Raw genomic sequence first — 27,941 nt, forward strand, 5'->3', positions numbered from 1 at the left:
GAGGGGGGGTCAGAGAGAGAGAGGGGGGGTCAGAGAGAGAGAGAGAGAGAGAGAGAGAGAGAGGAGAGAGAGAGAGAGAGAGAGAGAGAGAGAGAGAGAGAGAGAGAGAGGAGAGAGGAGAGAGAGAGAGAGAGAGAGAGAGGAGGAGAGAGAGAGAGAGAAGTGTGAAGCTGCTCTGGGTAGACATGCTGGAAGTGATTGGACAGAGCACACTGGGAGGGGCGGGACTCAGGGAAGTGTGTAGCTGATGCGTCATGATCTCAGAGCGGAGAGGGGGGGTTGCTGGACACACATCAGAGCGGAGAGCTCCCTGCTGGGGGGGGGGGGGGGGGCGGGGAGGTTGCTGCACACATGTCAGAGCGGCTGCCTGGTGGATACTTGCAACCTCTTTGGACGGTGCGGGAGTAGAAAAACCAGCGGCCAGGCGCCCTAGGCGGTTGCCTAGTCCGCCTAGTGGTAGCACCGGCCCTGCGTAAGCAACAGCCGCCACATTGTCTGTCCAAACCTGTAGGTGCTGTCCCCCTATCCGGGACTGGAAAGCCTCTATAGCTCTCAAAAGCACAAGAAGCTCCCTTTGATTTGATGATCAACATGCTTCTACTGGCGACCAGGCCCCCTGAGCCAAGATTCCCTCCAGGTGGGCACCCCAACACACTGGCGTCGGTTGTTACCACTATGGCTGCAGGTCAGGTCCAGGACAGACCCTTGTCCAGATTGTGATGAGCCCGCAACCACAACGACCTCTTGACTCTGAATGATAGGGGCAATGCTTGATCTAGGCTCTGCTTCATGCCGTCCCAGCAACATAGCATGAAACTCTGCAGAGAGCACTGATGAAGCCTTGCCCAAGCCACTGCTGGGAAACAGGGTGTCAGACCCAGTACCCTCATGACCTCTCTGATCTGGGCTACCTGATTGGATTGAAGCTGAGCTACTGCCTGATCCACTTTCTGGATCTTTTCCCTGGGGAGAAACACCCTTATCTCCACTGACGAGATCTTGTACCCCAAATACAGGACCTCCTGCACCCGAGCGAAAGGAAAAACTGCGCCTCCTGCAAATCTCTAGCTGCTGGGAAGAGTGGGCAATAAATAGGGCATCACCGTTATAGCCTGGACCCTTAACAGGGCTAGAGCCTCTGCCAGAACCTTCGTAAAGATTCTTGGCGAAGCAGACAGCCTGAAAGGCAGTGCCCGGAACTGGAAGTGCACAACCTCCAAGTTTACCCCCGACTGCCAACCTGAGGAACTTTTGAAAGGCCTGATGTATCGGGATGTGCAAGTTAGCATCCCTGAGATCTACTGTGGCCATGTGGCAACCTGGAAGCAGGAAATTGGTTATTGTAAAGATTGACTCCATCCTGAATCATTTGTATCTCAAACTTGCTCAGGGGCGGAGATTCAGGATCAACCTGAACTTTCCCGATGGTTTCTTTACAGACATGGGAATATACTCCCTGGCCACACTCCCTCTGGGGCACCTGAATAAGTACTCTGAGCCACTAAATCCCCCAATAGTAGTCCCAGAGCTTTTGCTTTTTCTCAGTCTCTGGGTAATCTGAAAGCTTGAGGGGAGAACCGAATCGAACTCCAATCTGTAACCGTTCTCTATGTCGTCTAGTATGAACGGACTTGAGGTTGAAGTGGTCCATTGTGGGAAATGCTTTTCCTATCCTGAGTGTTCCAGCGCCTCCTAGAGGCCAGGGCTCAAACAAGTGGTCACCTGAAAAAGGTAACCCACAAAGCTTAAGCTTTGAGGCAGCGTTGCCTGTCCTGGCTTTTAGCCATAACAGCCCTTCTAGCTGTATTTACTAATGCGACTGACCCTACCGATTCTGCAGAGGCATCTGCCAAAAAAACCGACTGCCCAGAAACTTCAAAAGCTGTTGCCTAGAGGTGCCAGCTGAAATGTGGGACTAATTGCATTAGCCAACATTTCAGATTTCTGGCCACGCAAGTAGCTGCAAGGGCTGGTTTCAGCCCAATTGACAAGGCATCCCAGGCCCCCTTAAAGCAGAGTTCCACACAAGAATGGAACTTCCGCTTTTCGGAACCCTCCCCCCCTCCGGTGTCACATTTGGCACCTTTCAGGGGGGAGGGGGTGCAGATACCTGTCTTAGACTCCCATGGGAGTCTATGCCTCTTCCTGTCCCTCCGCGCTGTCTCCTGGGAAACACACAGCTCCCAGGAGATAGCGGGGACCAGTTACGATGCGCAGCGCGACTCGCGCATGCGCAGTAGGGAACCGGGAAGTGAAGCCGCAACGCTTCACTTCCTGATTCCCTCACCTAGGATGGCGGCGGCAGCTGCCGAGAACCGAGCGGGTTCTCGGCGTCGCCTGCCGACATCGCTGGACCCTGGGACAGGTAAGTGGCCATGTATTAAAAGTCAGCAGCTGCAGTATTTGTAGCTGCTGGCTTTTAATTTTTTTTTTTTAGGTTGATGTAGGTGGACTCCTGCTTTAAGCAGCACGTCTGTAAGAGAACTGTCAGGATGCACCTGGCACGCACACGTGCGCATTCACGGGCATCGTCAGATTTCTTTGCGCAGGAACACACATCTGGCCACAATTGGCACCTGACAGCCTATTTAAGGGTTGCTCTGATTTCTCACAGGTGCTGCTTGATCTTCAGCTGTGTCCTGAGATTCTGAAACCCTGTTTGACTTGACTTCCTGTTGCTGAAACCCTGGCCTTCCTGACCCTGTTTCTGGACTCTGATTACCGGTTCCTGATCCTGGCTTCCTGTTTGACCTTGCTCCTGTTTATACCTTGGTACCTCACTGCCCGCCCGTTACTGAACCCGGCTTACCTGATGACCTCGCTCCTGCCTGGCTCCACGCTGTTTCCGAGTACCTGTGCTGGCTGTACATCCTCTCAGCTTTGCTGGTTCAGCTCTTCACCAGAAACCCTGCCTGCACTTCCCAGTCTGCAACACTTCCGGCAAGTTCTGCACGCAGCATTCACAGGCACTCATGTTCCTCCCTGATCCTTGCCACCATCTGTTCCATCTCCAGTGGGGCTTGGATTGGAGATACAAGAGAGGCTGACCTCGTCATTTCAGACTCCTACCAGGTACATGACAACGTCCCCCTCTTGCCCATGAGATCTCTAAGAGACCCCAGGTCGCCAAAAGCCAAATTTGTCTTTTTAGAGACTTTGGCTAACAGTGCATCAAGTTTGAGAATTTATTCCAGGGATGAGCAGCATCTGCTTCAAAAGCGAACCTCCGCTTGAGGCTGCCTGAAAGTACGGCCTCTTTTCCAGCTGCTTCCTGGTAAATAAGGTCGTGCTTAGAAAGCTGGACCTGCTCCTCACAAATTTCCAATGTGTCAGATTGCCTTTAGATCTCCCACATCGTCCAGAGACAATTTGTATCTGGACCCCCTGGAGGAATCCTCCCCTTCAGAGGAGGATGCTGAACCCACGAGAGGAGGCTAGTGATCTCGGTACCCTCTCCCTATCCCCCTCATCCTCCTGACTAGGCTCGGATAAGGAAGGCATACTCGCCGCCCTGGGTAAGGATAAAGAGGGACCCTGCATTTGATCCATCATACCCTTGGAATGGAATGTGGATGCACTGTCATCTAACAGATGTCAGGATTTTGTGACACTCTGCCACTGAATCATCCGTGACTAAACTGCTGAGACTCGGGGCAAGTGGCTTTTCCCAATTGGTGCCTAACTTTGTACATTTCTTCCTAGGCAGCTGTATCTGGGTCCTATCTTGTTTGACCTGAAATTAAAAAGACAAACAATCCCCAATTAGAATACAGCCCTGACCCACACCACCACTGTTTAGGTTAAGACTAGGATGTGCCCAGCCCATCACCTGTGGCTCCCCACCCAGGAGGGCTCTTTTAGGTCTAAAGGATCCTGACCCCCCCCCCAGTGTAAGTGTAGGTCTACCCTCACCACGCTTAACCTGAGGTGCCAGAGCCTGCTGAACTGGAGTCCACCTGTACCCTCCATGGTCCTTGGTGCTCACTCAGTCTTCCTGAGCCTTTCCGCCACTCCGAACGCCTGAACAAACACAGCTGCACCCAAGAGACTGGACCGTGTCTCGCGGCACCCCCTGACGTGGTTCCGCCGGAAGTACGCTCTCATCACTTCCTTCTAATGGAATGCAGAAGCCCCGCCCCCACACTGTACCCAGGACCACCAGAGAAGGTACCAGCTTGGCCAGCCGAGTGTCGCCCGACCATCGAAAAAAACACAGGTACCTAGCGGGGCCTGCAGCAACACCAGGGTCCTGCTCTCCCCTGAGAACAAGGCAGCAGTGGTATACAGCGACCCTACTCTTCCCTGACAGGACAGAGGGGTGCTACAGGCAGAGGACAGTCCACGCCAGGTGCTCTCCCAGGACAGCCCCTGAGATAAGGAACTCCCCCTTAGGACCCCAACATGCTCCTTCCCGTCCGGCAGGAAACAAAAACTGAAGAGGGAGGCCTGGAGGACCACCTTTTAAACAAATTGGGTATACGCGTTTCCTATCCCGGAGGGAAGAGCCCTATGTCTCAGAGGCCGTCCTGGAAGACGAAAGGAGAAAATCATTTAGTCAGCACCACTACAGGAATAGCTGCCATCTGATCTTCTAAGCCTTGGTTCTGTGTGAATGGCTTCACATACACAGAACACAAGGGTTCGCCAACTCAGCACAACTTTATTCACAGAACACCTCTTTTCAATGGATACAAGGTGTTCTCCAAACAATGAGGCAGAAACATTGGGACACCACCATTCCTCTCCATCTTGTAAAATCTGTGAACACCTTGCATTAAAAAATACAAGACATTCTATGAATAGCAGTGATGCTGAGCGAGTGACCCTCTGTGTGCAAAGGGAAAGCAGGTAGCACAGAACCCAACATGACCTGGAAGATTGTGGCCATCACCGTAGTAAGCTCTTAACTATGGTGATTCAGTCTCCCCAGTAGCTCATTAAGTAGGAGACATTCCTACTTATTTTGCCAGGCTGGACCAATGCAAGTATGCAATACAGATCATTTCTAAAATACTTTAATGAAAATTCTTACCTGCTGCCATGTGGATGAGGACACTTTGTTTTGGTCTCAGATTGCCAAAGTCAAAGAGAATCATGTAGGCAGTTATATAGTTCACCAGCAAGGCTGCGGCCTCCTCAAAGCTCATTCCCACTGGCATAAGGAATGTGTGGCTAGTCTGAACAGTAACCAATTCTTGCCATAAACCAAACCTGTTGAGGACCATAACGTTGTCTCCAACCTGAAAAGACAAACATGAGGAAATATGAAGATTTGAAAAAGTATTAAGACATTTTGAAAACACTCATTCTAGACACATCTTTACACCGATGTCCCATTTTGGATGCAGGTTACAAAATGTGGCATATAGGAGTTATGAGAATTGGCAGTCCCACAAACATTTTAGGCAGTGCAGAGGAGGAAGGAAAAAAAAAAAAAAAAAAAAAAAAAAAAAAAAAAACACAACAACAACAACAACACACCAAAATGGCAAGTGTCCCATTCCTCACATGTAAAATAGTGATGTCACACACGAGGTGAAGAGCAATAACTAATGTTTAGCTCTAAATTGGTAACCTGCAAAGGTTTTTACAGCATTTCCTATAGAGATTTTTTTTTTTTTTTTTTAGACACCTTAGTGCGTCACCATTTCAAGGGTGTGCAAAATTAAATCTTGACATGTTTTATAGCCATTTACTCAGTGCATATTATATTTTACCAATTGATTATATTTTGTGAGCACTAAAAATGCATTTGATAAATGGCTTTTGATAAAATTGATAAATGGCTGTGCAAATTTTGGGGTGACAAAAATTGCCACCATTTTATTCTCCAGGGCCTCTTTCAGAAAATGTTTGGGGGTTTTTCCAAAAAGAAATAAATGCCAATTTTACATGAGAAATTAGTTGGCCTGGGCAGCAAGTTATTAAAGCGGAGGTTCACACAAAAATTGAACCTCCGCTTTTCGGAACCCTCCCCCCCCTCCGGTGTCACATTTGGCACTTTTAAGGGGGGAGGGGGGGTGCAGATACCCACTTCCGGCATAGACACACAGGTCCCAGAGAGAGCGGGGACCAGTTAGGAAGCGCAGCGCGATTCGCGCATGCGCAGTAGGGAACGGGGAAGTGAAGCTGCAGCGCTTCACTTCCTGATTCCCTTAGAGAATGGCGACGGCAGCACCCAAGGACCGAGGGACGATTCGGTCTCTGGTGCCGACATCGCTGGACCCTGGGACAGGTGAGTGTCCTTATTTTAAAAGTCAGCAGCTGCAGTATTTGTAGCTGCTGACTTTTTCGCGGGACTCCCTCTTTAAAGTATAAGTGAACCCTTGCCTGTTTAAACCACCCCGTTTAAAATTTTATAAACAAAAAAAATACTTTAAAGTGATCACAACCAGTTCCCAGCTGCATAAGTGGATTAAAAAAAGTGGGGGTGGAGACTGCAGGGTGGCATGCATGTAAGCAAGAGGCAGGGAAAGCAACACTATTTCTCCACACCAGAAGTCTTGGCCATTGGAGAACTGCGCTCCCAGCACAGATGAAAAACTGATCACGCTAGGCAAGAGTACAATGCCAGCATGGTCTGTTTGAAATAGGAAAGCAGGGGGTGACTAGCAGGATCACAAGGTATTTCACACAAACAATGCAAAGAGCAGGATAATTTGACAAAAGTATAGTACCACAGACATCAGGAATATGAAATACTGGGGTGGCAAACACTTTAAAGGCAGTGGACTCCATGAAAAGATGGATAGAAAGCAAGATTTATAAAGCAGATAACGAGCAAGGACAAGCAGCTACCATTTACATAGTGTCTAATAGAGGTTGACCGATATATCGGCCGGCATTTGACGTTTTTTTCTTAATCGGCATCGGCCGATTGTGCTGATAAAAAAGGCCGATATAACTCAGCGGACTTGCAAATGACTTCTGAAGTCAATACAAGTTGCCTGTAGTCTTCTCTGAAGCGACTTCTCCCCCTCTCTGGGCAGCCTGCCAAATCTGATAAAAAGAACCTGAATTGATACAATGTTTACACTTCTGAATGAGCTGAACTCTGTGTAGAAGCTCTCAGTTTAACCATTTAAAGACTAAATCTTTTCTGACACTCGTTGCTTACAAGTAAAAATCCTGTATTTTCTGCTGGAAAATCACTTAGAACCCCCAAACATTTTTTTTAGCAGAGACCCTAGGGAATAAAATAGCGGTTGTTGCAATATTTTATGTCACATGGTATTTGCGCAGCAGTCTATCAAACGCAATTTAAAAAAAAAAAAAAAAAAAAAAATACACTAATAAATTTACAAAAAAACCTAAGCAGTAAAGTTAACCCATTTTTTTGTCCAAAAGTTTTGATTACCTGTTTTTGTGTATTTATTTTTAAGATAGTTTTTTTTAATATTTTTTTTTATCTAAATTCTACATACAAGTGAACTGATTGGAGGTTTGTTTTGTTTAATAAATGTTTAAGGCCCCTTTCACACGATCGGACCGTTCAGGTCCGCCTGTCAGTTTTGACGGCGGACCTGAACGGGCGATCCATGTTAGCCTATGGAGCGTCGGATGTCAGCGGAGACATGTCCGCTGACATCCAACCCCGTCCGATCCGCTAAAAGCAGACGTATGGCTCTACGTCCAGATCCGTCGCTGGCGGATCGGGTGAGATCTGATGAAAACGGACACGCTGTCCGTTTTCGTCCGATCCCTCCATAGGCGGCAGCGGCGCCTGACAAGCCCCTCCCCGCTCAGTGAGCAGAGAGGGACCTGTCATCCGCCGGCTCAGCGGAGATCAACGGACAGATCTCCCGCTGAGCCGGCGGACAGAGGCGGGCTCCGTAGAAACGGAGCCCGCCTCGTGTGAAAGGGGCCTAAATGTAAAAAAGTTTGTGTCACTTTAGGTTGCTTTCACACTGCAGCGGGCATGCATCGACGGTAAAACGCTGCTAGTTTTAGCGGCGCTTTACCGTCATTTTAGCGGCACTATTCGGCTGCTAGCAGGGAGCTTATAACCCAGCTAGCAGCCAAGGGTTAAATGCGCCCCTGAAGCGCCGCTGCCGAAACGCTTTGCAGGCGCTTTGGCAGCGGTGCGCATTCATTTCAATGGGCAGGAGTGGTGGTATACACCGCTCCAAAGATGCTGCTTGCAGGACTTTTTTTTAATATCCTGCCAGCGCATCGCCTCTGTGACAGCACTCGGGATATCACACTGAGACTGCAGGGAAGACATTTTACAGGCACTTTACAGGCGCTATTTTTAGCCCAAAAGCGCCTGAAAAACGCCCCAGTGTGAAAGGGGTCTAACTGTTAAATTTTATGAGATGAAGGAAAAAAAAAAAAAAAAAAAAAAAAAAAAAATCGGCATCACATATCGGCCATCGGCCACCGAGATTTCTAAATATCGGCATCGGCCAGAGAAAAACCCATATCGGTCGACCTCTAGTGTCTAAATTTGGTGCATGTCCTGGTCCATCACACCTTAAGTGTTTTAAAGTATATAGCATGATTTAACCACTTCAAAACCAGACTTTCATCCACTTCCTGCTCAGGCAAGTTTTCAGTGCTGTCACTTCGAATGACAATTAGTCATGCAACAGTAACCAAATGAAATGGTTTTCCCCATTTTTTGAGACAGAGCTCTTTTGGTGATATTTAATCACCGCTTTTTTTGGTGAAAGTTATGGTCTAACTAGGATATACATTTGAAAATTGATCAGTACAGACTACCCATTACTTGAGGCCCCATAATGCCAGGACAGTACAAATACTGCCCAAAATGACCCCCTTTTTGGAAAGTAGACAAGGTATTTAGTAAGAGGCATGCTGAGTTTTTTGAAGTTGTAATTTGACAAATTTGTCAATGCAGTATTTATAACAAGACAAGCATACCCAATTACACCTCAAAATACATTCTGCTATGCCTCCCGAGTATGGGGATACCATGTGCAAGACCTTTCACAGCCTAGCCACAGAGATCACCCAAGGAGCACCCTTAAGCGTTCTAGGGGCATATACTAAACATCTCATTTCCTAGCAACCCATCACATTTGAGGCCCTAAACCACCAGGATAGTGAAAACACCCAATCAATGACCACATTTTGGATCTCAAACACCAAGGTATGGCAAGTCTTTTGAAGACTTCATTTTATTGCCACAAGTTTCTGGAAAATTTTACACCTTCCCTCCCTGCCTATGGCAGAATGACGGTTGGGTGGGTGCTCCATTGTCCTGGCTAGATGCCATATGACATCCTTCCGAACCAGCCAATGTGCACGTCCCCGGGGCGCTCAGCGCAGCGAGTCACCCAGATACAACACATCTCCGATCACTGTAAAGAGCAGAGTCCAGTCATAGATGAGTGCCAGCGTAAATAGGATATACCAGTTATCGGCATTCCTCTACTTGTGCTGCTAGGGCACCCAGAGGGGTCTGCACTGCTAATTTGTGCATCAGTATAGCCCCATCAGCAATGCCTGCCAGTCCCTCAGTGCTGTCCAGCCTCCCTCTCCCCCCCCCCCCCCCCCATCAGTGCTCCATATGTGTGCCTCAGCTATCAGTGAAGGGGGGGGGGGGAATTCAAAATGTTTGGTCTTCATTTGTTTAGCAAAAAGTAGTTGATCAAATACCACCAAAAGTAAGCTGTAAAAAAATGGGCTACAGTGTTGCATGACCACGCAATTTTTTTTTTTTTTTTTATAATCAAAATTTTTTATTTCCATTTTATAAATACAACCTTCATGCATTGTTACTAAATCCCCTCCTCACCCACCCCAAACCCATAGTACATTACATCACACATCTCCCCCCCCCCCCAAATCCCTTATTGACCAAACCTAGCAAGTATTGTTGCCTTTTACCCACGCAATTGTAATTCAAAGTGTGACAGTGAAATAGGCCTGGGCAGGAAAGGGGTCAAAGTACCCAGTATTGAAGTGGATAAACAATTTTGCATTAAAAAAACATTCTGCTACTCCCAAGTATGGCGATAACACATGTGAGACAGTCTTGTGCATCACACAGATCAATGTCTATCAGCTTTATCAAAATCAATTTACTGTAATCGTCTCTAAGAGATCAGGAAATATAGCTTAGTGCAAGCATCACCTGCAGAAGTCCTAGTTCCTATGAGCCAAGCTAGCTTACTCATATGTGACTGCCCCCAGGCAAGCCACGTTCATGGTCCAGGAAGCTTAAAGAAAAAAAGTTCCTGTGGTTCCATGAGTGCAGTTGTCTGCAGTGAATGACTGGTGTCTCGCAGGAATATAGTTGGATACACCGATGGGTCAGTTCAGGCGCAGACAGACATGTCAACATATGGGCAAAGGATTGGTCAAGGCAACTGGTAGAAATTTAGCCAATAAATAAAAGGGATTCTAGCAACACCGGCTGGTGTGGTGATCAGAGAACCAGCTGCACTATTAGGGCTCATTCACACATAAGGGGGGGGTTGTCTCTGCACACACCAAGAGTGCAGAGAACTGATATCACATTAAAACCAATGACTGGACAGTGGTTAAGTGGATTTGGCATGCTCGCCAAGTCTTCACACAACTGGACTTTGCAGTGATCGTTTCAGCTAGTCAAATGGCAAAAAAAAAAAAAAAAAAAAAAAAAAAAAAAAAAAAAAAAAGCTGAACTTTAGGCGCATATACTGAAACCTCTATATACAGGTGGCTTGCGATAGATTTGTCCGGGCACCACAATCAAATTCTCATTTTATACTCCAAGTGGAAACCACACATTCCATATATTAAAAAATGTCAAATTGGTGATATATATTAATATCCTTAGCTGTCCGACAGATCATTTCCTCATTTTCTCTCAGCTACAGATAAGCCCATGCCTGTCAGATGTAAACACAATAGTCAAAATGTCTTAAAATGTCAGAGCCCATTAAACTCTGGAATGGTTATATTAGAGCTGCACGATTAGTCAAGATCGCTACGAGGAGAAAATTGCGATTAACGACTTGACGATTAAAGTGTTTCGCAATTCTTGCTATGCAAAGAATTCTCTGCTCTTCTGAAGCCATAGCCGTCAAAAAAAAAAAAAAAAAAAAAAAAAAAAGAAAAACTGGGCAGTCTGCCAAGAATCATAACATTCTTTATCAGTTGAACTTAAGTATAAACATTGTAACAAATCAATAGAATAGACTGTGCAAGTGAAATAAGTTTAACCACTTAAACACCAAGAGCCGGTTCACACTGGGACGACTTGTCAGGCGACTTAGCCACCTGAAAAGTCGCATTCCGTTCTGTACAATGGAACTGTTCTAATAGGAGCGACTCAAGTCGATCCGACTTAGAAAAAGGTTCCTGTACTACTTTGGGGGCGACTTGCATTGACTTCTATATAGAAGTAGTTTGGCAAGTCGCCGCTGCTGTCGTGTGCAGGTCGCCTGAGGCAGTCGTGCTGCAAGTCATGCTGCCTCAGTGTGAACCGGCTCTAAACCTTTTTCTGACATTTGTTGGTTTTAAGTTAGAATTTATTTTGCTAGAAAATTACTTAGAACCCCCAAACATTTTTTTTTAGTAGACACCCTAGAGAATAAAATGGTAGTTGTTGCAATATTTTATGTCACTACTTGCACAGCGGTCTTTCAAATGCAATTTTGGAAAAATGACAAAAAGTAAAGTTAACCCATTTTTTGTATGTAAAAGATTTTACGTCATGAGAATCGTGTTTTATTCTAAGCAAAAAAATTGATTCTCATTTTGGCAAGAATAATGCAGCTCTAGGTTATATCCAAACAGAACCTAAATGGACATGTTTGCTTTAATCTGAGACTAAAAAGTGAATGTGTTAAAATTACTTTTGAAGGCTGAAGGTTTTGTGCAGCACCCTCTCCCCCCATACTTACCTGAGCACAATCTCAATCCAGCAATGTGCACCAGAGAAACTGCTCTCCTGGCCCTCCCCCATTGGAGGCAGCCTTTGGAGCTATTGGCTCTTGCTGCTGTCAATCACAGCCAGCAAGGGAGAAGGTGGTGGAGATGAGCTTCAGTCTGTCAATGGACACAGTGGGGCTCAGGTGTGAACACATGCTCCCATAGCAAGTGTCTTGCCATGTCGGCACCCAGCAGGGTGAGGAACCCAGAGAGTTGGCAGGTGACCCAAGAGGAGGATCAGGGCTGAAAAACCATTGCACAGAGCAGGCATGTACTTTTTACATTTCCTTTAGTATCACTTTAAACTCATTTCCTCAAGTATGGCCAGAGCATTTGTTTGGCCATATATCTCCTGTGGGTCACAGGATTGCACATACTTTGGCTCCGTGACCCAAGCTGAGCCAACAGTGGGCTACAGCCTCCTGTCAGCCGACCCATTTGAGCTGCTCCAGACTCTGGTCTCTAGACCAGGGGTGTCCAACCCATGGGCTGCATGCAGTCCCAGAGTTTGGCATGTGGTCTGGGAATGTCTGGAGGAACGCCAGGGATGCCGTGCAAGTGTGGCAGCCTACATTAAAAAGGCCAGGCAAATGCATGTCTGGAAGGATGCTGGGGCTGCTACATTTGCAATAGCACTGGCAGCAGAGAACGCAGGAGCCCAGTAAGTAAATTGTGCATGGCCAGATCTAGGGGGTGCTGTGCACCCCCAGATTTCAATTGCACCAAAGTACCACGATCGTGGGAATCCAGCGGACAGAGTCCGCGGGAACCACGGTCAGACCGTGGCGGGAGCCTGCGACACTTTTTCTTCAAATATCAAAAAGAACATACAGCGTCAAAAAAATTATATAACATCTCAGTACAAAGAACAAGACTTACTTTCTTCCCCTCCCAGCCTACTCCCACACACCACTCTATTAGTTATGCATATATTTCTGACATGGCCAAAGGGTAAGGAGGAAACCATCTCCCTGTTCAGAAGTATAAATAATAAAAAAAAAAAAAAAAAAAGTCATCCAAGGTCGAAAAGCAAGAACTAGGGGTGATGAGGAACGACAGAATCTCTCACCATCCCCTTATAGGGGCACCCCATCTCATCTAGCCAAGGCCTCCACATTCTTTCATACTATGATTACCCTGCCAAATACATTTCGCCCTCTCGCTCCAAACCATTGAATGGTCTCAACCCAGCTCTTCACTGTCAGGGGAGTCTGTGCCTGCCATTTCTGTGCTATTAATTTTCTTGTCTGAAACCGGCATCTCAACACCAATTCAATGGCGCCGGTCGGAACTCTACCTTCTTCCAGGCTTCCTAATAGGCAAGTTTTGACCTCTGGTTATAGTGTGGTCCCAAAAGTTATTTATCCTAGCTACTAGCCACCCAGTATCTAAATAGCTTCGGACACTTCCACACCTAATGGATCATGTCTCGACACCTTACATCTGGGGCACCCATCATTTTGTCTCCTTCCAAATTTAAACTTTTGGGGGTATAAGACTGAATTAGGAACAAATGGGATACTTTCTGCGAGGGAGAGTTCGAGACCAAGTCTCATTCTATAAATCCGTTGTTCCGAAGTCATTGCCCCCACGTCTCTCCCACAGTTTTACTCCTGGATGGTCCTACTCCACTTATTCTATCCCCCAATCTAGCATACAACTCAGAAATTAATCCTTTAGTTGCGGCTGGATTTTTAGAAGTGTGGGGATCTGAGTCCATTTAATGGTTTGTGACCTAAACTGTTTGAATGGCGTGTCTAATCTAGGTATTTATAAAAACGCCTTGATATATTACATTCCTGTCTCAAGTCCTCAAATGTCTTCATGAGATTGCCCTCATAATTGAGCTAATAACTGTAAACCCGAAAAGAAAAATACTGCGCTATCCCTTAAGTTAAATTTACTTACAGATGTTTGGTGAAAAAACAAAAAACCAGAATGAACCTAAAAAAACTCAAAAAAACAGCTGCAACCTCAAATGTGAGACAACCCCCACCTTAATAACCATGCAAATATTAGGCTGCGCTACCAGTGAATAAATGGTCATATTGATAAAACCAACTGAGTGACAATCAAGCATAGACAGAAAAAAATTATTAATTTAAAAAATTCAATATCAGCAAAATTTAGATCACATTGATAAGATGGTGAAAAAAAAGGGTTCAATGATCAAAAGCAATTAGAGTGAGTCCATATAATCAGAAAATAAAGTCCTTATGGATACAAAAACTTTATAGATAGGAGAGAGACACCCTTTCTTCCAGTGATATAGGCATGCAAAAAACACTGTCTCCCTAAGGAGCGTGATGTTGCTGGGAGTTCCTCCACCTCAAGTAAATGGGCCCCTTACCAGATCCAAAGATCTCCTGTCACAGAGATCCTACACGCAAGTGGCTGTATCCCCCAGCCACTGGGTCTCTGTTGCGGTATATGTCACAGGCCACCGCTCCAGGGAATCAACCTAGTGAAGATGTTTCCGCTCCCAATCCACAGGTAAGCAAGAAAAGAGAATACTCCATAGCGTAATACAGTATAAAACTCTTTAATTAAATAAAAGAATAACACTTACAGTGTGTGCAGTAAAAGATCGCTTAAAAATCGTTAAGTGCCGGCCGGCTTCAGCTGCTGCCCGTTCCTTCCGGGTTCAGCGTGGTATGGTGGTGACGTCAGCACGCCGCTCCTCCCTACGCCGTTTCGACAGAGCTGTCGTCTTCCTGGGGTACGAGCGGCGTGCTGACACCACCTACATAGGAAACAAACACAAACAAGGGAACGCCCCCCTCTGAGATCAGGGCGTCCGAGGCCACCGCCGCCATTTTTAGTTGGGGCAATCGGGACCCGTGTAATGCTGATTAGAATGTAATTGATTATGGGACAAGAGAAAAACATCAGCCAAGTGAGCTAATATTCTGTATTGTAAAAAAAGAGAGCTGGTGATTTAACCATTAAGAAAAAAATCTTCACATCGAGTAACCTATTAATTTAAAGTGTAGAATAATGCAAACATGGGGTTCACACCATCCCTGCGAAAATCTTCACATCGAGTAACCTATTAATTTAAGGTGTAGGATAATGCAAACACGGGGGTCACACCATCCCTGCGAATATTAGACAATGTGTAGCTGTCTGTTCCACATAAGGATTATGGAGTATAGTTAAAAAATTTTTTTTTTTTTTTTTTTGTAAAGAGAGTACCCTTTAGAAAAAGAAAAAGCTCCACGTCTTCAATTATAAATGCCACACAAAGAAGTATTAGTTATCTCATGCTAGCCAAAGCATGTACTAATACATTACTAGGATGGTCAAAAATTTATTCGCAGACAATGTCTCTTGACAAACGTATTGTTAACCCTTGTAAATGCTAAGTGGGCTGAGATTTTAGATGGAATACAGTCCATGCATCTTATTTCCTAGTGGACAAACACACCCTTAGGAATATTTGAGAATGGCCGATCAGTGTGTCAGTTGTCTAGCACACCAGAAAGACCCCAAACTTAAAAACTTAAAAAAGATTGAAGCTAGATGACCCTCCAGGGATGAATATATGGGGAGGGGGGAAATATCGCCCTTATATTGTCCAACCACCTCCGGACACCATGATCTCAAATAAAGGCCATAGAATAAACTGTCTAACCATTATCAATGAAAGCGTTCACATCGGTATCAACATTCAAGCCATGGGGGGTGTAACACCGGACACGATGGATCCAGGTCATTTCCAATCTGGACAGTTCCCTGACCAGGGATCCACCCCTCCAGTGAGCGCTATACCTGTCTATTCCCAAAAATAAAGTGTTAGCAGGATTCCTATTATGGTGTAACACATAGTGTTTTGATACCGAATGGTATTGATAGCCGTTCTTGATGTTTGTGATATGTTCTCCTAACCGGACCTGCATGGGGCGTTTAGTTCGACCTATATATTGCAGCCCGCAAAGGGCATTGCAATAAATATACCACCCCTTTAGTGCTACACGTAACAAAAGGTTCAATTTTATGGACCCTGGATGTACTGAAGGATGTAAAAGACTCAGTTTTCCTCTGTTTACTCCTATTAAGCGAGCATATCTGGCACCTTCGACACTGATGGTAGCCAGAAATTCTGGAAGAAAGAAATCTTTTGAGTGGGCGGGTCCACTACATTAGGGGCAATTTTGTCCCGTAACGAGGGGACCCCCCTAAATACAATTTGTGGTTTATCGGGTAAAATTGTTTTAATAACCCTATCATTCTCTAAGAGGTGCCAGTGTTTTCGCAAGATCCTTGTGATCTGGTAATGTGTGGAAAAGCTCGTAATAAACGGTAATGATGGTCCCCCCGAGTTACTTCTGGGGGCGTCATTTAATAAAGAAGCTCTATCTATGGATTCCACTTGTTGTTTAGTTTTAATTAGGAGTTCTTTATTGTATCCTTTTTCTTCCAATCTTTTGGATATGATATCCGCCTGTACCCTGTAGTCTCTAATGTCGGTGCAATTACGCCTCATTCTAGTGAACTGGCTTTTCGGAATAGATTTAAGCCATGGGTCATGGTGGCAACTCCCAATAGGAATGAAGGAATTCCGATCCGTTTTTTTAAAAAAAGAAATTGTTCTAAACATATCTCCTTCCTTAAATATAGTGAGATCAAGAAAATTGATCCTCTTATAGCTGCTTTCATGGACAAACCTTATCCCCCTGTTATTAATTATGGAGAAGAAATCATCGAGCTGAGAGATGGACCCATCCCATAGGAGGACATCTATATACCTGGCCCAAAACTTGAGGTGAGGGTTCCAGTCTGTATAGATGACGTCCTCCTCCCATTTGGCCATAAATAGGTTGGCAAGACTAGGGGCGTATTTAGCCCCCATAGCTACGCCCCGTTGTTGTCTGTAAAACTGAAAACTAAACCAAAAATAATTATGGCCAGCTGCGTATTCAAGTAATTCAATAATGTAAGCCTGTTCATGCAGGGTAGAGAATTTCTTCAGATAGTATTCCACCGCGGTCACTCCCAAGTGGTGAGCGATAATGGTGTACAGGGATGTGACATCCGCAGTCACCAATAGAGTCTGATCATTAGGCCTCTGTTCAGATAGTAAATTGATTATATGTCGAGTATCTTTCACATACGAGGGCATTTTATGCACCAATGGTTGAAGAAAATGATGTACTTGCCCACCCGGGACGTGATGGAATCAATCCCACTAACAATGGGACGTCCCGGGGGGCAAGTCAAACTTTTATGAATCTTGGGTAAGCAATACAAAATGGGAATTCGCGGGGCTTTTGGAATGAGAAAAAGTTTCCTTCTCATTTAAAATACCCATCCTAAAGCCTTTGTCAACTATAGGTATTAATGCCTTCTTGTAATCCCGAGTGGGGTTACCTGGTAATCGGACATAAGTGTCCTGATCCAAGGATATTCTGCATTTCCAAGAGGTATGCGTCTCTGTCTAAAATGACAATGCCCCCACCCTTATCTGCTGGGCGGATCACTGTTTTTTTATTACATAGCGAATCCAGCCCATCCTCAAGAGTCTTGTCCATACGGGGGTTGGGGTTTTTTTATAAGTTCCAAATCACGTATGAGAACATCCCTAAATACCCTCAATGAAGGAGCTAGAGTTCCGGGGGAGTTGAATGTTGAAGCATTCGACAACCCTGAGTGTTGGGTTTGATACTGTTCGATTGTAGTATGAGTTGGTTGATCGCAAAATGTCGTTTGATATTTACCCTGCGAACAAATCTGTGCATGTCCATATAGGTTTGAAATTTATTTAACTTCTTAGGGGGTGCGAATTTCAAACCCTTACTTAACAAAGAGGTCTCAGCAACAGTGAGGGTTTGAGAGCTTAGATTAAAGATCCCATCACTATTTACTTCTTTGATTTTTTTTTGACTGTGCTCTCCTCCCCCCTCTGGTTCCCCTTTGTTTTCCACCGGCCTTTTGACCCCTTGATTTGGCCTGGGAAGACCCCAATTTTTCCGTGAGTGGTTTCCCCCTTTCGGATTGTTGTAATATTCGCTGGAGGGACCTGGTCTCACAGATTCATGATCCTGACTATAGTTAGCAGAGTTGCCAGATCTCTGTTCCATAGGGCCTTCTCTATCACTCAAGGGAAAAAACCGGTTCTGGGTATCTATTCCAGTGTTTCTCAACTCCAGTCCTCAAGGCGCACCAACAGGTCATGTTTTCAGGATTTCCCATTATTTTGCACAGGTGATTTGATCAGTTTCACTGCCTTAGTAAATACCACAGCCTTTTCATTTGAGGGAAATCCTGAAAACATGACCTGTTGGTGCGCCTTGGGGACTGGAGTTGAGAAACACTGATCTATTCTATAGTCATAGCCATAATCATCTCTTTCGGAATAAGTACGATCCCTATGATGATACTCATAATGCCTAATAGGACCGTGATCGTAGTATGGCATTCTGTCGGATTCCCTTCTAGGGTACTGATGTTCCCTTCCTTGATCCCGATAGGGGCCCCTATATTGTGGAGAGCCATATTCATAATGGCCATTCCTTCTTGGTGGTAGTAGAGCCTTGTCCCCTATGGGTTTCTTGGGATATCCTCCTCTGGGCATACCCATCCCCCTTTGTGGGGATTGATAGGAAACCCTACTCACTTTTTTAACACCCCCGATGTTACTTGGTTGTTTCTTTGGTGTTTGCTGGGTATGATACGTTTTAGGCAAATGTGTCTTTATGGGAGTTGTATCTGGGTGTTCCTCTCCCTGGGTAATAGCCTCCATACGGGGGTCAGATTGGGCCGTTTGTTCAGCCACCATTTTTTTCTGCCATTCGAAAACCAGGCTAGCTTGATAGTCATCATAGTCCCTATTATACTTCTTGCGTTTTTTGATTTTCTGTTCCCTCTCCTTTGTCTAGGGTTTTGATCAGGGAACAAGTCCTTTCTTTATATTCCTCACCATCTTTATAGGGAAGGAGATTGTCTTTGAGAGTCTTGATTTCCAAATCCAATCTCGTGAGCTTATCTTTTTTACGAGTTATCAGAAACTGGAGGAAATAGATACCGGCACCATTGAAATACCGGAACCATTCCTCAAGTTCTGTCTCTCCTTTCTGCGGGCAGACCTCCCACCTCAAGCTCCTAGGGACCATCTTTAAACGAATATAAGTTTCCAAAAACGCTATATCCCACTGTGTATGAATTTCCGAGACCATGAGATTTTTTAGTCTCATGAAGAGGCCTCCCAGATCCCTATCCCCATCCTTATAGGTTTCAAAGACCCCATCAGTATTAACTGTCTTTGATGCCCTATAGTCAAAAATGTCCATGTTTATATGTGATAATCTCTACCAAAAATGAAAAATGTTAGAAAGAAAAAAGCAAATTGGTGTATAAAGAATTATTTGACCAATTAAATTGAAGAAAGAATTTTACGTAAACCTATATGTCAGGTTTAAATGATACTAAGTGACAATAGTAGTGCAATATTACTACCACGCTGAACCCGGAAGGACATTCTTCTAAAGGTTCAAAGGGGGTTCCCGTCAGGCCCTGTAAAACTAACGATAGGTCCCACTTGGGAAAGGAAGAACCCTGAACCGGTCTTTGTCTAGACAGAGCCTTAAATAATCTGACCACCCAAGGGTTGGTGGCCAGATGCTTTTCTAAATAAGCACTGAGTGCTGACACCTGACCTTTAAGGGTACTTATGGACAAACCCCTGTCTGCCCCGCACTGAAGGAATTCCAACACAGCTGTGGGACTATGTACCGCAAAGGAGCCTTCTGCACACCATTCATTGAAACGTACCCAGACTTTTTTTTATAAATCTGGCGTGTTTCCTTCTTCCTGCTGTTGAGGGTGGAGATTAATTTCTCAGAAAACCCCCTAGCTCTTAGCATACCCTCCTCAGTAGCCAGGCCGCTAACTGCCAATGGTGAACCTGTGGACAGAGGACTGGGCCCTGTGAGAGGAGATCCTCTAGAGGTGGCAGGAATAAGGGAGGTTTGACCGCTAGCTGCTTGAGTACTGAGAACCAAGCCCTCTTTGGCCAATGTGGTGCTACTAGAATCAGGGACGTGTTTTCCATCTGGAACGTCCTGAGGACCGCCGGTAATAACGCTGGGGGCGGGAAGGCATAGCAGATTCTGAAATGCCAGCTCTGGATCAATGCGTCGACCCCTCGCGCTCCCTCCCCTCTGTTTAGGGAGAAAAAACAAGGGGCCTTCGCGTTGCTTCTTGACGCGAACAGATCTACTTTAGAGGACCCCATTTCTCTGAAATGAGATTGAAAACCTCCTGGTTGAGGATCCAATCTCCCTCTCAGTTTGGTTCGGCTGAGAAAATCTGCTATCACATTCTTCTCTCCTCTCAGGAAGACTGCTGAGAGAGAGTGTGAGTCTCGGCCCAGTTCAGAATGTCTGATGCTAAGGCCAACAGGACTCCGCTTTTCGTGCCGCCCTGTTTGTTTACATAGGCCACGGCGGACGAGTTGTCCGACTGCACCTGAACATGGTGGCCCTGTAGCTCCTCTGAAGAACCTGAGTGCTAGCCCGATTGCCCTCAGCTCCTTCCAATTGGACGACCTTAGTTCGTCGCCCTCCCAGGTGCCCTGTGCTAAAAGGGAACCCAGATGCGCCCCCCAACCTTTGCCGCTTGCGTCTGTGGTTACCAACTGAGAAACTGGGATGAACCACAGACGACCCTGCGACAAGTTTGAGACCCTCCTCCACCACCAGAGGGATCTCTATACTTGGGGTGGAACAAGATCTTCCTGACTGATCCCACACCCTTAGGACAAAGGACTGTAAGGGACGAAAGTGCAGACCTGCCCATTGCACTGCTGGGAGGGTAGCGGTCAATAGTCCCAGGGCCGACATCAAAACTCTTATGGAGACCTGACTGCTGCACTGAAGAACCGCCACTGCCCTGTCCAGTTTTTGAATTTTCTGCTGGAAGAAACACCCTCAGTAGCGTTGAGTCCAACAGATAGCCCAAGTACATAATGCGCTGAGAGGGAATCAAACTGGATTTCTCCAAGTTCATTAGCCACCCTAGACCTGTAAGAACCCTCTTTGTTAGTTCTAGATCTGACTAACTGCAGTGGACACGGTGCAAACAGGAGCAAGTCGTCCAGGTATGCTATCACTGATATTCCCTGGAGCCGAAGAAAGGCCATCACCTCCGTCAAGACCTTGGTGAAAATGCGGGGCGAGGAGGATAGCCCGAAAGGTAGCGCCTGAAACTGTAGATGTACCGTTCCACCTACATTTACCGCTAGCCGCAGAAACCTCTGCAAGGCTTCTGTAATAGGAACGTGTAGATACGCGTCCCTTAGGTCCAGAGATACCATAAAGCAGTTGCGGGGCAACAGGGCTCTGACTGAAAATTGTTTCCATACGGAATCTCCTGTACGTCACTGACCTGTTCAGGGGCTTTAAATTCAGAATCAGTCTGAATTTCCCTGTGGGTTTCTTCACTACGAAGATGTGTGAATAGAAACCCTCTCCCTCCTCGGCCTTTGGAACTCTGAGAACCACATTTTGATCTACCAGATCTCTTAATGCTTCCAACAGAGCCTCGGCTTTTGCCGTACACCTGGGTAGGTGCGTGACAAGAAATCTCTGTGGAGGAGGATTTCTGAATTCGATATGGTACCCCCTTCTTATAATCCCTAGGATAAAGCGATTGGGGGATATCGCTTCCCACTGTGGGAGGAAGGCCCCCAGTCTTCCCCCCACCCTGGTTGGGGAGTCATTGGTTTTTATGGGGCTGTTCAGGAGGGCGAAAAATCGCCCCTGCCCTTGCCCTTCTGACCCCAAAATTTCTTTTGCCCTTCCGGCTTTGGAATTTCTTTACGCTTTTGCGGACGAAACCCCTTCTTTGTCTGTGTAGGGGTTTTCCGCTTAACTGGGAAGGATTTCTTCCTGTCTGCTGTGCGGTCCAAGACGGTCTCTAACCCTGGGCCGAAGAGAAGGTCTCCCGTTAACGGTATGCCGCACAACTTGGCCTTAGAGGCGCCATCGCCCGGCCAAGTTTTTAGCCAGAGGGCTCTCCTGGCCGAATTGGCCAGAGCCGCTGATCTGGCCGACATACAGACTGATTCTGCCGAGGCATCAGCTATGTAGTCGATACCCCACAGAATCGTAGGGAAAGAAGATAGAATGGTTTCTTTTGACGTTCCAGCTTCAATATGCTCTTGAATCTTAGAGAGCCAGTGCTCCAGATTGCGAGCCACTACTGTGACAGCCAACTCAGGTTTTAAATTACCAATTGTTGAATCCCAAGTCTTTTTGAGGAGAGAGTCTATTCTCTTATCCATGACATCCACCAGGGCCCCCATGTCCTCAAAAGCCAGGTCTGTGTGTCTGGAAACCTGGGAGAAGGCAGCATCTAACTTGGGACTTTTATTCCAGATAAATGTAGGATCATCCGAGAATGGAAATCTCCTTTTTAAGGATCTAGAAAAAAAGGGTTTCCTTTCGGGATCCTGCCACTCCTTTTTAATAGTTTCAACCAGTACCTCATGTACTGGAAAAACTTTCCTCCTTTGTTCCCCTAAACCCTTGTACATTTGGTCATGAAGGGTCAGGGGTTTCCTGTCTTCCTGAATACCGAGGGTTGTATAAATAGCCCCTAAGAGGTCCTCTACCTCTTCCAGGGATAATTTATATCTGGAGGATTTCCTGGACTCCCCGTCCAGGTCCTCTCCCTCTGAACCATCCTGGGAATCGGAGGAGGAACTGTCTGGTTGTCTTTGTTCCACTCCGGAGGGCCCTGGAGCTTCCACTGCCCTAACTGAAGTTGCAGGTTGGGCAGGAGCAGAGCCCTGAGGCGAGGTTGTATCCTGGGGGACTGGACTAAAGGGAGGCTGAAATCTTTTAAATAAGGCTTTAAATGAAGAGAAGGTGGACGAAAGCTCCTTAACCGAGGCTGCAAGTCCTGACTCCTGTTCAGAGTCCCTCTCCTTAAAAAGGGAGTCTATGCACTCCCTACACAAGACCTTTGTCCATGTTTCCCCTAAAGTGTCCCTGAAAGAGGCACAGCTCTTAGAGCTATGTGCAGACCTAGACTTCTCTGTAGCTTTCTGAAATACATGAAGAAAAAAACATTTTGTCACTTTTTTTTTCCAAAAAACAAGGATACAACCCTGGGAGTGCACTAGACCCTCCTTAATATGTGGGGATCTGAGCCTCCCTCCCCTGACCACCCAGGGTGTCTGCCCCCCCATGACAGGAACTATACATGGAGGGACAATCCTAGATAAAGAGTACTCTTCCCCAGGGCACTCTTACCTTAGGAAGGCTGGAGGTAGTGTCCGTTGGCTGAGCATCTGCTTCCGACATGACTTGCAGGTGGTTGCTACTACCGAGTTCCACGCCGCCTGTGCGCAACCCAGACTCGTCTCCAGCCTGTGCCTGGCTTCCCTATCAGCGCCGCGACCCGGAACCGGAAGTCGCGGGTCAAAGGCAAGCACTCGCCCTTCCGCCGGAAATGACGTCGCCCGGCCCGCCTAGTTCCAAAAGAAAAAAAAAAGGAGGAGAAGAGAGCGGTCTGTATGGTATACAGGGAAGGTGAACGCTTGCCTGCTGCAGCCCTGTAGCGGCGATAGGGAGTCCCCCCAACCTGAAGCTGCGCTCGGCTAGGAAGTGGTGGCAACAGAACGAGGGGTAGAGTCCCCCCTATGCCCTAGGAAACCCCTGCTCCCATTACAGGCTCCAAAAAAATATAAACAGCCACAGTCACCCTGACTGAATGGCCTGGTTCCTTGCACAGTGTCTCCCCACCGGAGGAAACACTAATACTGAGGTCTGTCAGGGGGAAGTAAGAATTTATGGGCTGGCGCAGTGTTTCCTAGAGGAAGAGGAGGAGACTATCTCTCATGGTGGCTGTCCTGAAAGACGAAGGGGGAAATCAGAGATACCAGGATTTTAGTTGTCCTCTGAGTTAATGAAAAATCTTAAACAAATCTGACAGTCACAAAGCAACTCTTCTGTGAGGACAAACCGGTGATGAAGGTATTAATCTTTGAGACTATCCAAGAATTTTATAATTTAAGTATAAACAATTATCACAATACAACCCTATTCCCAGTACACATTAAAAAGACCTAAAGTCTAGAGAAGGCATAGGTGGCCACCATGTTCTAAATTCATCTCACGCAACTCTCATCCTCACATACACCAGTAGATTTTAATCGATCAAAAGATCGATTTAAATTGTGGGTATAAACCTCGGGTGATCAGGGGAAATTTGTCAATAGAGATGACTGGGGTAGTCTTGTAATGATAGACTCTCGATCATGGGTAGTTTAGCCACAGATTTAACAATTTTGTAGATGATTTAAAGTGCAGGTGTAGTGAGGCAGTTCCATATAGTTTCCTCTGAAACTAGCTTGTGACAATTGCAGCTTCAGTTTAACGATGTATGCATAGTCTATTCAAAAAGCACCAGTAAAGGAATAACATAGCAAATGTCAATAATAACTCAACACCAAGTTCACTATATGGACACCTTATGTATTTGTACATGTTGATCATATTCCCCCCAGAATTTATTCAGTTCCCATAATTTTTCCTCAGCAGAGTTCCTCCATGCCTCAATTTGGTGTCCCTTCTCTGCACTCCCCAGTTCCCCTCAGAAAACAGCAGGGGCATTGGATTTAGTAGAGGCCCCGATCCGTTGCGCATGCAGAGTATTCATACAGCCCAAAAGGAAAGGAACGCAAAAAAAAAAAAAAAAAAAAAAAAAAAAAAAAAGGATTTTTCTCATTAAAACACCACAGTACCACACGTATAGGCAAGGTTCTTCCAACAAAAGCTGGCCACAAACGCTTGTCCTGAGGTTGACCAGCACAGTGAGGTCACCCCTCCTGAGCTGTACTAATACCAATGTTGAGTGAGGACCTTGGATTGCCAGTGTTCTTGTGACTACATCAGTACCCATGCGATAGTGGTGTGTGGAGGCGGTAGCGGATCAATGTGCCATTTCAGTTGCCATCCCTAGAGGAAAAGGCCCTGGCTGAGCATTAGCCACAAGCTAGCTTGTGCAAGCTGGTAAGCCTGCACTTCAGGTAGTGGATAAGCACTTAGTGGGGACAGAAAGTATTCAGACCCCCTTAAAATTTCACACTGTTCTATTGCAGCCATTTGCTAAAACCATTTAAGTTTGTTTTTTCCCCCTCATTAATGTACACAGTACCCCATATTGACAGAAAAATACAGAAGACATTTTTGCAGATTAAAAATAATAAAACTGAAATATCACATGGTCCAAAGTATTCAGACCCTTTGCTGTGACTCCTATTTAACTCAGGTCCTGTCCATTTCTTCTGATCATCCTTGAGATGGTTCTACACCTTTGAGTCCAGCTGCGTTTGATTATACTGATTGACTTGATTAGGAAAGCCACACACCTGTCTATATAAGACCTTACAGCTCACAGTGCATGTCAGAGCAAATGAGAATTATGAGGTCAAAGGAACTGCCAGAGGAGCATAGACAATTGTGGCAAGGCACAGAGCTGGCTAAGGTTACAAAAAAATTTCTGCTGCACTTAGGGTTCCTAAGAGCACAGTGGCCTCCATAATCCTTAAATGGAAGACGTTTGGGACGACCAGAACCCTTCCTAGAGCTGGCCGTCTGGGGAGAAGGGGAGAAGAGCCTTGGTGAGAAGTAAAGAACTGAAAAGATCACTGGCTGAGCTCCAGAGATGCAGTCAGGAAATGGAAGAAAGTCAACCTTCACTGCAGCCCTCCAGTCAGGGCTTTATGGCAGAATGGCCCAATGGAAGCCTCTCAGTGCAAGACACATGAAAGCCCGCATGGAGACCAAGATAGAACTTTTTGGCCTCAATTCTAAGCGGCATGTGTGGAGAAAACCAGGCACTGCTCAACACCTGTCTAATACAGTCCCAACAGTGAAGGATGGTGGTGGCAGCATCATGCTGTGGGGGTGTTTTTCAGCTGCAGGGACAGGACGACTGGTTGCAAGCGAGGGAAAGATGAATACAGCCAAGTACAGGGATATCCTGGATGAAAACCTTCTCCAGAGTGCTCAGGACCTCAGACTGGGTCGAAGGTTTACCTTCCAAGACAATGACCCTAAGCACACAGCTAAAATGAAGGAGTGGCTTCACAACTCTGACTGTCCTTGAATGGCCCAGCCAGAGCCCCAACTTAAACCCAACTGAGCATCTCTGGAGACCTAAAAATGGCTGTCCACCAACGTTTACCATCCAACCTGAGAACTGGAGGGGATCTGCAAGGAGGAATGGCAGAGGATCCCCAAATCCAGGTATGAAAAACTTGTTGCATCTTTCCCAAAAAGACCCATGGCTGTATTAGATCAAAAGGATGCTTCTACCAAATACTGAGCAAAGGGTTTGAATACTTAGGACCATGTACTCAGTTTTTTTTTTTTTTTTTTATAATAAATCTGCAAAAATGTCAACAATTCCGTTTTTGTCAATATGGGGTGCCGAGTAGCGGCCGACTGATATGGGTTTTTCTCTGGCTGATGCCGATATTTAGAAATCGCGGTGGCGATGGCCGATATATGATGCCGATTTTTTGGGGCCGATATATTTGGCTGATTTTTTTCTTTTTTTCCCCTTCATCTCATAAAATGTAACAGTTAGACCCCTTTCACACTGGGGCATTTTTCAGGCGCTTTTGGGCTAAAAATAGCACCTGTAAAGTGCCTGCAAAACGGCTCTCCTGCAGTCTCAGTGTGAAATCCCGAGTGCTTTCATTCTGAGGCAATGCGCTGGCGGGATGTTAAAACAAACAAAAAAAAAAAAAAAAGTCCTGCAAGCGGCATCTTTGGAGTGGTGTATACCATTGCTCCACCGCTCCAGCCCATTGAAATGAATGGCAAGTGTAACAAAGTGTAGCGCTAAAGAGTTAAATACAAATAAAAATTCAAAATAAAAATAGTGATTAAGAAAATCTATTTTTTTTTTACAAGTCCATCATGTATAATAGTGAATCACAGTCCATCTTTGCGTGAAGCCATCATGATCACCATGTGCATAGGAATGGAAAAAATGAAAATACCACCACCGGAGTAAGTGGAGGCCTACTGGAAAATTTAAACCCAAAACAGCATACACTGTAGTGGTCATCTTGTAAGACAAAACGCGTCGGGAGGACTACACTGCCACCATTATTTTTATATACAAGCGCTTTTTTAACTACTTAAAATGTAAGTGTTTTTTATTAAAAAAGTTTACCTTGTTTACGGAATTACACTGTGGCCCCTTTTTATCCTTTATGGGCCATGTCCTTGAACGTATAACCACCCTTATGGAGAAGACACTTCTGTGAAGGCTCCTAGGACCCCATCCCTTGCTGGCTACCAAGGCTTTCCCTCTATTGCCGGTGGGCAATACAAGCTGGTTTGACCCATAGAGTATGCTGTTTTGGGTTCAAACTTTCTGGTAAGCCTCCATTCACTCTGGTGGCGGTATCTTCACATTTCTCCATTCATATGCATATGACACTCTTGTGAAGGCTCATAGGACCTCATCCCTTGCTGGTTACCAAGGCTTTCCCCTTATTGCTGGAGGGCAATACAAGCTGGTTTGACCCATAGAGCCTATGCTGTTTTGGGTTCAAATTTTCCGGTAGGCCTCCACTTACTCCGGTGGCGGTATTTTCACATTTTTCCATTCTTATGCACATGGTGATCATGATGGCTTCATGCAAAGATGGACTGTGATTCACTATTATACATGGACTTATAAAAAAACCATTAGAGATTTTCTTAATCACCATTTTTATTTGTATTTAACTCTTTAGTACTACACTTTTTTACACTTGTTTATTGCAAAATTTCTATTTGGTGTTAGCCGCTTTCATTACTGAGTAAGCGCAATTCTGTTTTTATTGTACATTGAAATGAATGCGCACCACTGTCGAAGCGCCTGCAAAGTGTTTCAGCAATGGCGCATTTAACCCCTTCCTGGGCCGCTAGCTGGGTTATAAGCGCCCCGCTAGCAGCCGAATAGCGCCGTTAAAATGGTAATGTGCCGCTAAAACTAGCAGCATTTTACTGTCAACGCATGCCCGCTCCAGTGTGGGAGCAACCTTAAGTAAT

At 45.8% G+C, this 27,941-nt stretch overlaps 1 protein-coding gene across 1 annotated transcript in view; it reads right to left on the reverse strand.

Annotated features, from left to right (window-relative positions):
• Positions 1-27,941, reverse strand: part of VAT1 (vesicle amine transport 1) — a 164,059-nt gene that overhangs the window by 62,958 nt on the left and 73,160 nt on the right. The window contains exon 2 of the mRNA XM_073608367.1: positions 5,033-5,240. Within this exon, the coding sequence (XP_073464468.1) occupies positions 5,033-5,240 (208 nt within the window). The remainder of the gene's footprint in view (positions 1-5,032; positions 5,241-27,941) is intronic.

This window comes from Aquarana catesbeiana, linkage group LG12 (genome assembly GCF_042186555.1).
Source record: "Aquarana catesbeiana isolate 2022-GZ linkage group LG12, ASM4218655v1, whole genome shotgun sequence".
NCBI classification, from domain to species: domain Eukaryota; kingdom Metazoa; phylum Chordata; class Amphibia; order Anura; family Ranidae; genus Aquarana; species Aquarana catesbeiana.